At 46.0% G+C, this 10,837-nt stretch overlaps 1 protein-coding gene and 1 long non-coding RNA gene across 5 annotated transcripts in view; one reads left to right on the top strand and one right to left on the bottom strand.

Annotated features, from left to right (window-relative positions):
- Positions 1-245: 245 nt before the first annotated feature.
- On the bottom strand, positions 246-9,337 carry LOC134159652 (uncharacterized). 2 transcript variants are annotated; one of them, XR_009963240.1, is made up of 4 exons: positions 9,198-9,337; positions 8,296-8,539; positions 7,274-7,475; positions 246-846 (listed from the first exon to the last, which is right to left on the bottom strand). It is a non-coding gene; the product is annotated as an uncharacterized LOC134159652 (long non-coding RNA). The 2 variants fall into 2 exon arrangements; XR_009963239.1 differs by lacking the exon at positions 246-846 and having other exon boundaries at positions 6,059-7,475.
- Positions 9,338-9,351: 14 nt separating this feature from the next.
- The window catches only part of TRIO (trio Rho guanine nucleotide exchange factor), a 241,931-nt gene continuing 240,445 nt past the window's right edge, over positions 9,352-10,837 (top strand). For all 3 annotated transcript variants that reach the window (XM_062610805.1, XM_062610806.1, XM_062610807.1), the window contains exon 1: positions 9,352-9,485. In XM_062610805.1, coding sequence (XP_062466789.1) covers positions 9,371-9,485 — 115 coding nt within the window. In that variant the 5' untranslated portion in view covers positions 9,352-9,370. The remainder of the gene's footprint in view (positions 9,486-10,837) is intronic.

Genomic DNA, 10,837 nt, shown 5'->3' with positions numbered 1-10,837 from the left:
TGGAAAGCAAGTAAAGTGTCAAAATGCAGTATGTATTGCATCAAACTCAAAAAAAAAAAAAAGGGCTTTTTTACTGACAAAAAGTAGGGGGCAGGTTGTGATAGCAGCGGTATTGATTAATGGCTCAACTGGCAATCAAAGTCTATGAAGAATGCTCTAAATGAGCAGACAGAGCTTGAAGAACAAGTTACCATGAAATACCCAAATGAGGAAAAGTTGCTTTTGTAATGCAATGGCTGCTCTATAGTGTGACAAAGATGCTAAAATTCCATATTTCGCTAGAGGATACAATTTGGTCCAAATCTGCACTGCATGCCTCAAAGACAAATCATCACATGAGCTGTTGTAGTTCCAGTGGAAGGCACCTTTGTAAAGCCCTTGCAGACATGACAAATCAAAAGCTTCTTAAAGGTTGTGCAAATTTCCAAACTATCGGACAACTGTCTAAGTCTCAGGGAAACCTGAGCAAATACAGTCAGCAGGTGTCATGCAGGAAATACTTCTGTTAGGTGAATGCAGTAAATAGGAAAGAAGCTTAGGCACATAATTTGAATACCAAAATTTCAATTGTTTCCTGAGATTTAATATGAAATCTTTCACTATGAAATATTGATAATTTAGATTTTAAGCCTTAAGTAAAAATATTAAACATTTGATTTGTAGCTGTAATGAGTATTCTACAGCATCCCACTTGCTGCTGATCTGGCTGCTCTATTGTTAGAGATTTATTGTCAAAAGGTCATTTCCTACCTCTTATCAATATGAGCAAGAAACTCAACGTGGAGAAACTTCAAGGTTATGCACTAATAACAATGACAGCTGGAATGACTGGATGTAACTTTCTACCTGTAGAAGAATTATTTTGGGTTATTAACTTGGACCAAGGGGCAGAATCACTTTAGTAAAATGCAAAAATAGCTTTTGTCCTACAATTATGCTGAAGCCCAGAAGAATGTAGGCATTTCCTTGGAGTGCTGCCAACTGAATACAGCTGCTGTCCCACATTATCTGCTCCTCCTCTGTAAGAATTGAGAGGTAGTGATACAGAGTAAGCCATGATGAGTATGTGATCTGTAAACTTGCTTCACGTACAAACTGAACAGCCCTTTATTCCGGAATGAAAGCATGCACAGATGATGTCTTTAGTCTTGTGTACAAGTATTGGCAAAGGGGCTAAGGACTAGAAAGACTTGGAAGCTGAAATTCTGCATTTCTGTCTTTAGAAACAGCAGCTGAGACCCCAAAGGGAATGTGGAGCACCACCAAGAGACTCCACTGATCATGAATGGTCTTGCAGTTGCTGAACATCTCAGGAAGCAACTGGCTCTAATAGGGGCTAACATGTTAACAGCAGTATGTGCTGGATATTTTTTAGGGTCAGCATCAAAAACTTATCAATATTGTGCCCAAGGGTTCCACTCTGAGTACCCTATGCAATTAAAAACAGGAAACTGGGACTACCCATAAAATTAGCTGTTAAACAGAAAAAAGAAGAAAGCAAGCACATGAGGAACAAAACGCTGGCAGTAGTTGTATTCTGTTTAGCTAGCTGCCTGTAGTACAATGGGGAGAAGGGGATCTACCAAGTAGGATAAAAGAAAATAAAAGAGGACTTGTCTTCTGATTCAAAAATTGGAGAGGATATAAAAAAATAAAACCACTTTATTTACTGTCCTCTATCCACAGAGCATTGCTGCAGCTGCTGTTTTTTTGGTGCTGAGAGCCAAGTGGCTTCCCAGGCGTGGCAAGGAATTTGACATTCTAATTATGAGCAAAGGAAACACTAGGAAACTTTGTTCTGCATTGGTCAGTTCTTTCTTATCTCAGCAGCTCCTGGAAGAGGGCAAACCTGGCAGTTCATGGCTTTGCACCCTCGCAAAATTCATTAAGACTAAGCAATGTGAGGAATAGCATCTGTTGCTACTGTCTAGCTAATAACATAATCAACCAGGATGAGAATAATGGCCAACTGGTACTAAGGAATGATAAATCCTCACCTAGAGGTTGACCTCCCTAAGCAAAGCCATCACTTACTGATCTGAACAAATCACATATTATGTATAGAGACCATGGGCAATAGTGAGATATCTGCATAAAGTGAAGGACATACTAAGAGGATCAACCTGGAGACAAAGCCTTGATAAAACCAAGGGAAAGGAGTAAATGTATTGTAAATGTATATACCTGGAAATAGCAAATTAGATTGCAAAATGTGGCTTTGATACCAGAGATCACCTCTTGCAGCAGCTGGTGGTACTAGGGAACCATGCCATGGGTCTCAAGACTCCTTGGGAATTTGGAAAGCATTTTTCTGATCAAATCTATTCTTTCCAAATCAAACAAATCTTTTTGGGTAATCACACAGTCCAGATCTACTAGAACAGCCTTTACTGGTGATCTGACTGAAAATCCTGGATGTCTTGGAAGTGCCTCTTTATTGAGCTCTCAAATGAACCTGGAAATCCTCAAGGTCCAGTTGTATCACCTGTCTGAAAAACCTCTATTCCACTTTCAAAGCAGTAGAGCCAAGCAGGGACTGAGCGCATTCTTGGGGAACCATCAACCTGTGAAGACTTAAATCATATAAACCCAAAAACCTCATGAGTTACATAGGTTGCTATCAAAACTAACTCCCTAGCACCAGATGCAAAAGTACGGTAAATATTTTTTTAGACATTTGACAGTTTTTAAATGACCCTAACTGCAATTCAGTTCTGTGTATAGAAAAGGACTCATGCATTTTTGGTTTGTTTGTTGCATAAGCAATTACTCAAATTTCTTCAATCCCTGTTTTAAGATACTGATTGACAGAAGTGATACAGACATAGCCATTCAAGATGCTTTCCAATCTGGGCAACTATAAACTGGCATGCTGATGGAGATACATGCACACAAGTACACAAGCAGCAGAACTGATTTAAATGTCCTCTTCTAGAAAATAACTTTTGAAGCAGGATGCCATTTGTTTTAAGCTTCACTTTTGATTGACTTTACTTTGTCTAAGCTCATAAATTACAATTCTGTTTTCCACACAGCTTTTGTGTGCTGCTCTATGCCAATCCTTGCACACTGTTTTGACAACCGACTGTAGGCAAGCCAGTACAATTAACAGACTATTATCATTAAAGCAGAAGGATAATTGTCAACTGGACCTAACACCGCTTTGATACTAAGTGAACTGTTTTCTCAGAAATATAGTATGGGGTTCATCAAAACCCTTGGTATAAATCAGTGTCATAACATAAGGCTGTATGCTGATCTATTGGCAATCACTAGTGTAATAGTTTAGCTTAATTGGTGACCAATTTTTCTGAGTGTCCATCACAATACAAAGCAGCAGTCTGTGTTTAAAGATACACATTTTTTTCTTTATGTACAGTGCACTTTTGTCTGTGGACATGCTAGTGCTTTTTAGGCATGAAGGACAGAGGCTGCTCCTACAAAAGCTATCTGTACAACATGATCAAATAAATTGTCAGTGATGCCTTCATTGCATAAAATATCATGATGTTGGAATACTGTCCAGTAGTAGTCATACATACACAGATGTTGATAGTGTTAGTAATATAATTTTGACAGGGGTCCATCCACAAGAAAAAACTCCACATCCCTCTTTCTTAGTTATCTGGAACCATATCTTAATCAAAACCTAGTCTTTGAAAATTCAGGGATGACAATGTTAGATGATCAAGAATATGTAATTTGCGCTGTTGTAGACTGAGGACCACATAGCAGAATATCAGAAGGAATGTTTTTTTTACAAGCAGAATAAAGGTCATGCCACCTCAAGGATAACTGATTAAAAAGGAGGAGTAAATCACCCATAGAGGCTTTAGCATGCACTGTCCGACTGTTAGGATTTCTGGATATGATCATGCTAGGCTGTGAGCTTATAATGAATGTGCATGTTATTTTCAACCAGGCATAGTAAGTTCAATTCTTTCAGAAAGACTGAAGCACCACACATATTTCTGCCTAGGGCATCAAGGGTAAATAGGAAATGCTCTTTGAAGGTTCAGTATGGCTTCAATGTTAATGCTAGTGATAGAAAATCTGAAATGAAGGTGTGCATGCGTGTGTCCATTTATGTGTATGAATACTTCCTTATGATGAGAACAAGTTTTTCTAAAAACCTGGATAGCAAACACAATGGGATGACTTGTCTGAGATGCAACCACATGGTTCAACCACCAATAATTGTATAATAATGTAGCATTATGAGTGTTTAAGTGTAAAAAGAAAAGCCAACACTTCATTAGACTGAGGTTAGTCAACAGATGGTGTATAGACCACCAATAGTCTATAAAACATCAGACGGCTGGTGTAATTTCTACACATAACAGAAGTGTCCCTGACATTGACAAGTCAGTACATGCCATGTAGCAGAACTGGGAGCTGGATTTTTATAGAGATATCACATCATTGAAATGGTGAGAAATTAAAAAAAATGTGGTTTGGCTATAGATAAAATTAGGATGGTTAACATTTTTGGTGATATATGAAAACACACAAGTTGGTTTGTAGGTTATTAAAAACCTGCTTGATTCTTTGCTTAAGACTTGACACTCATGACCATATAAACAGTAAAATTTCAGCCATAGTGACCATCAAATGCCATCTCTTTACAGGCTTTTACTTAAGTGCACTAAACCTCTCCTCGCAGGTGCTGAGGATCTGTGAAATGTCACGTCCTGATGGCAGTACTGCTCTAAGTTCATAAAGAAATAGAACGATGTGGAAGGTCTTACCAGTGAAAGTATGGAAAAATTATTTTTAAGTAGGCTGGCGATATTTTACATATGTGATAGGTGGCTCATCTGCTATCAGATATTAAAAACTTCTACTGTTTTTCAGAAAAGTAGAAACAAAAACAAAAAGAAGGGTCAAAGTCAGAAGTTCCAAAAGCAGCCAGAACTCATACACTGAAACTAGAACTTGATTTTACAGCATAAGGAAGTGGAGCACGTAGGCTTAGCGCAGCTCAAGACAACTTTTCAAAAAGACATGGATGCTTCTGCAGGAAAGAGGGAGATAATAATGATAACAGTTGGAAAATGCCTTGGTGCTAGTCTGCAGATAAAAGAGATGTATCTTGCGTGTGGAGAATAATTTGAAATTGACAAATGTTGCTATAACAAAAGCACCATTTAGATCAGAAAACAGACAGCAACTTGGAGGTAGCACACATTAATAACTTTGATTACTTTCCTTAACTGCTACAAACTTAAAAGAAGCTTTGTCATCTTAAAAGCACAGTAGCAACTGGTATGGCCTTCTCTACTACTTACTGCAAATGCTTCTGTCATGTTTTACAGATTTGGAACCCCATGAAAGCCTGCTGCAGGAAGATAATGTTTGTAAGAAGCAGTTCTTATAGTGTAAAGAGAAATCCACGTGCATCTTCCCTTCAAGCATTTTTGACATGAAAGTCTTGAACGCACTCTGTTGCATGTCCTGTGTTTCGGTTTGTGAAATTTACAGTAAAGCTTGTCAACAATGGAGAAGATAACGCCATTGTAAAAACCTGAATGTTAGGTGCTTTTTGTGTTCTTTGGGGTGGTTTTTTTATTTTTGTTTGTTTGGGTTTTTTTTTTTATAATCATGTAAGCCTTTTTTGGTTCTGAGCAAGGAGACAACTCAGACTGACCACCAAGGCCAGTACGATCTCCTGTCTGGTCCAAACTAATGTGTTCCTAGTTTACTTCTCCTGAAAGCTTGTAAATATCAGTGATTTTAAATCAAGCAGTTGCCCCATACAAAAGGGGCAAACTGGTTTTTGTTTTCTTTGTTAAGTGGACGGTGAATGCTGCAGGAAAAGAACTCAAGCAGTATCCAGACTGTGTATTCGTTTAGGGATGAAACATGAAGTGACATGTGACACTTCTCAGCCTAGATACTGAAGGTTAGACAGTGGGCAAACTTCTTTCCTCAAAAGAGACCTTTTATGACAGGAATAAAGATATTTGTGCATTGAGACACTGATTCAGAGTGACCATTTAACAGGAATAATACACAATACAAGGAAAAATAAAGGTCATTCAAATAAAACAACACTTCCCTCATGGCATTTATTTTACTGGGGTATAAATCTTTTTGAACAATTCGCTTACGTAAAATTAAATGCTTTTATACATGTGTAAAAAGTAGATACAGAAATTAAGCATGATTTCATGCATCTTTAGGTTTTAAAAATCATCATTTGAATCTTGGCCTTAACACTAGTGATAGTTAGAAAGTCACAGCACCCTTAAAATCTCTTTTACATGAAAAATCATACTTTTTCCTTTCCTGCACTTACCAATGCAATTACTGTAAAATCACTTGCAGGCTGAGAAAAAATGACACAGGCAAAGTAGGAGCTGAGGATGGAGAATATGGCTAATCCCTAATGACAGGCTTCAAAGTAGGTAAACTCATGCACTCACTCAACTTTTCAATGTGCAACGTTCCCTACATAGATAATTCATATCTTGGTTGGTTTTTTTTTAAGCTTCAAGCCTAAAATGATCAAGAAGAACAAGACTAAGAAACATAATTACCTAATGTCAAAATATTAAATCTCGTATTTGATATCTAAGGTGGATAGCTGCAAATGAAAGCCTTGTTTTATTACAGTGTGTTAAGTAACTCTGTTATAACGTCATTTTTCTATTTCTGTCTCTCTCTTTTAACTTACATCCTGAACATTAGTGTGAACACAATCATATTGCAATAATGCTTCTGAATGCTACAAAGGATATGGGCATATTTGGCTGCCCGAGGTCTCTCTGTAAGGGCCACCTTTGCTGCAAGTGAAGAATTCCAAATTGCAACTAGTTGATCTCAATCCCTTTCACTGTTACGAGCAGCTCTCATGGTGGAGGGCATGCCTCAGGGCATCCATGTGTTAGAGTAATACAAAACCAGCATCTGCAATTCAGCAGATGAAGGGAACAGGGGAAGTGACAAACTTCAGTCACATAACCTTCAGTATTGCTTATATGAACGTTGGCTTTTTAGCATCCACTGACTAATTGTACAGTATGCTGGATGGACAACTAATTGGAAACAGACGTTCAGTATCTTAGTTTCAATAGCTAATGAACAGTCTTCTGAAGCTTTTTTCCAATGTTGCACAGCATACTGAAGTCTTAATTCAGATTCAGAAAACAAATAATCTTGAGCACCTCTTGCTTTCGAGGCACTGAAAGTTCAAATTATGGAGATTCCAGGAGGCCTATTTTTCTTTACTCACTGTATTAACTCTTCCCATTCACTCATTCAATTTTCTTACATTCTTATACAGCTTTTTCTGTGCAGGTGTACAATACCCTATTCCTACTCTCAGGTCAACTCACTGCTTGCTAGTGAACAGCAGCATTTGTCCCAGTCATGTTTTTTTGCTAGGTGGATGGTGCTAGGCCAGCTAGAAAGGAAGTCACATTGCAGCCACTTCTGTCAGTGGGGTGCTAATTTGGAACTTTTCCCTGTGCTCACTGCCTGGAAGAAAAACATTAAAAAAATTTTTTTCAAACTAATCTCTTCTCTACAAGAGAAATTAGGCAGAGGTAGTAGCACAAAAGCTTCTTTGTCAAGCTGTACAACTTCAGATAAATACAAACCTTAGGAACCTTGTGGATGACTTCCACATCATCTGACTGTGATAAATGAACAGAATGACATTTGTCTTGAAGTTACCTTTGCTTTTAACACTTATGAAAGGTTTAATAATTTAATTCCTAAAGCTATACTTCTGTATTTCAACTGTGACAACAAGCAATGTCTTTGACCATTTACCACCGGCATTTGAGATGTGCTACTCTGCTTTATCAAACTGTGCAACTGCTAAATTGACTGCTTTGCTACTCTCTTTTCAAACATACCTGCATGCAATCTTATTGACAGTTAAACATGAAAAGCATGACTGTACTGAGATGCACCTTAACCAAGCACCAGATTGCATTTTCCATCGTGAGCTGTTTGCGTATTTTACATTAATGGCACTGGTCCACAGCACAACACGTTTTTAAGTGTCCCTGTGATTACTGAAGAAAATACAGCAACAGTACTGATCGCAATTACAGAATCATAGAAGGGTTTGGGTTTGGAAAGGACCTTAGGGATCATCTAGTTCCAACCCTGCTATCACAGGGAGGGACACCTTCCTCTAGACCAGGTTGCTCCAACGCCCATCCAACCTGGCCTTGAACACGGCAGGAATGGGGCAGCCACAGCGCCTCTGGGCAACCTGCACCTGTGCCTCACCACCCTCGCTTCAATGCCTTTCAAAGGCACCTTTCCTAAACATCTGCGCACCTCGCTTATTTTCCCCTCAAGCCGCAAGGGCCCCTCATTCCAGGCCATGGGCAGTGGAGCTCTTAGCGGGCACGACCCCCACCGGAGAGCCGCCGATCTGGCCGCGGTGACCTCGCACCGAGAGGCGACAGCATGGGGCGCGGACCGGGTTTTTCAGACAACCCCCAGGGTCGACCTCCGCGCACCGGCAAGCAGCGGCAGCAGGGCTGCAGCAGCGTGTGAAGGCGGAAGTAGTCGGAAGCGGCTGAAAATAAACAGATAAAAAGCATAAATACATAGCCATACGGAACACCGGCATCCGGGCGCCCCTGCACCTCCCACACCGAGGGCCCCCCGCCCCCCCCCGCCGGGCTCCCCTGGCGGCCGCGCCCCAGCCAATGGGGTGGGGGTTCGGCGGGAGCGCTGACGTCTTGCGCCGTGCAGCCCCGCCCCATCCCGACCGGCGCCGGACGCAGCCGGAGATTCCCGATCCCCCCCCCCCCCGCCCCGCCGCCCTTGTTCCTCGGGCGGGGACTCGCTTCCTTTCCCGGCTCCCCCTTCCCACCCTCCTCCTCCTCCGCCTCCCAGCCAAGATGGAGGACGGCGGTAGCTGCGGTCACCGGCAGCACGGCGGCTAGCGCAGCTGCTGCTACTCCGGCTCGCTCCTTGCTCCCTCGGAAAAAAAAAAAAAATAGGGAAAAAAAGAGGCTGGAACGGATCCTTCTTTCTCCGCCCATCGGGTGCTGCCTGTGCGGACTGCTGGCCCTTCCCATGCCGTCGTCGTCGTCGTCGCCCTCCTCCTCCCGCGATTGTCTGCGCTCCGGCTGCCGCCCGCCCGCCCGCCCTGACTCCCTGCATGCACACGCCGCCTCCTAGGTGGCTGCGGGGGGTGGGCGCTCCCGGAGCTGCCATTCCGCACATACCTTCATGTCCCTGCGCTCGCCGTGGCCGCCCGCCGCCGCCCCGCATCGCTCGCACGCTCCGGCTGCCGCCCTAACGGCCGCTCTCGCCCGGAGGTGAAGCCGGGATCCGCGGAGGGGGCGGTGGGGTTGGCGGTGGGTCTCGCCCGGAGGAGCCGCCGCCACACGCAGCAGCCATGAGCAGCGCCGCTACCGCCACCTCCGCCGCCACCACGGCCGGCAGCGGCGCGGGGGAAGGGGCCGAGGAGGCAGCCAAGGACTCGGCGGACATCGCGGCGTTCTTCCGATCCGGTGAGTGCGGCCCCGTCCCTCACCAAGGAGCTGGGGGGGGTGGGTGGCTGTGTGTGTGTAAGCGGCAGCGGCGAGGCAGCGGCTGGAGGTGGCGAGAAAGGTGGAGGGAGCAACGTGCTCGTCTCGGTGCTGGGAGAAGGGGCGAGGGCAGCCGGCTTTGTCAGGTGGCCGTGGGGAAGGCTTGCCTTCGGCAGTGCCTGTGCGTACTGGGCGCCGCCGCGCTTCCTCGGGGAGGTGGCGGTGCGGGGCTCGGCCCGCGCAGGGCGGCCTGTCCGGGTGGCAACGGGGAGTGGGGAAAAGCCGTGACCCCTCCTCCCATGCCGGAGGCAGCGGGGCTTCGTCTGCTGGCTGGACGCCACCCTTGTCGGCAGAAGCGATGCGTGAAAATGGGTGCGGTGGGCGGCCTGGTGTGGCCCGGCGGGGCGGGTGCGTGCTGCTGCCCCGAGACGGTGCCTGCGGTGACAGGTGCGACTTTCCTTTCCATGCCTGCCCGATAACGGGCGCGTTACCGGGGCCGAGCTTAACCACCTGGCGCAAGGCAAACGCGGTGTCCCCGATAACGTCCCGCAGCGGGACGCGGGAGGCCCTCGATGCCGGAGGGTCGGGAAGGCTGAGCGGGGCAGGGGAGCGGCGCGCCGCATGGCTGCGGGCCGCGCTGGCCGGGCCCCTCGGGAGGCGGGCGTGCAGGGATGAGGGGATGACACCGCTATAAAAGGCAACACGCCCCTGGTCGCCCTCCGCCGGTACCGTGCTGGTGGGTGGCTGCCGAGGGCCGGGGTGGGAGAGGGGAGCGCTGAAAGCGGCTGTTCGTAGCGAGAAGGGAAAGAAAAAGACAAAATCCGAAGCCCCACTATCAGGGGTGTCCCTGCCTCAGCTGAGGAGGGGCAGCAGCGGGGGCCGGGCGGCAGCGGCTCTTGGGCGCTGCCGGGCTGGGAAGCCGGTCTCAGTGCGGAGGCTCTGGAGGGGAAGGGGGGGGAGCCTGTTGACAGGCTGCCGGGATAAAAATATGGAGGTCGCCTTCTCCCTCGGTGTTTACTCTCGGCACGCAACCGGGCGGGGAGGGCGGCTGTCCCTGCCACAGAGACATTGTCCCCTAGGGAATGGCGGCCGGGACGGAGGGGAGGCAGGGCTGCCCGGGACGTACGAACCACCGGCAGCCGGGGCGACGGCGGCGACTGATCCTTCCTCCTGTGCCGGCTGCCCTCCCCCGTGCGGCGGCGGCTCCTCCCTCTCGCCCTCGCTCCGCTCCGCTCGTGGCTCCGCGCTCCCCCGGGCACTCCCGGCCATCGCTCCCGGGCGGGGCGGCAGGGCAGGGCAGGGCTGGGCACTTGCTCCTTTCGGATGCCTAAAAA

The sequence above is a fragment of the Pezoporus occidentalis genome, unplaced genomic scaffold (assembly GCF_034315485.1).
Source record: "Pezoporus occidentalis ecotype Australia unplaced genomic scaffold, CSIRO_AGI_Poc_V1 ctg15, whole genome shotgun sequence".
NCBI classification, from domain to species: Eukaryota; Metazoa; Chordata; class Aves; order Psittaciformes; family Psittacidae; genus Pezoporus; species Pezoporus occidentalis.
This window is presented reverse-complemented; position numbering and strand designations above follow the sequence as displayed.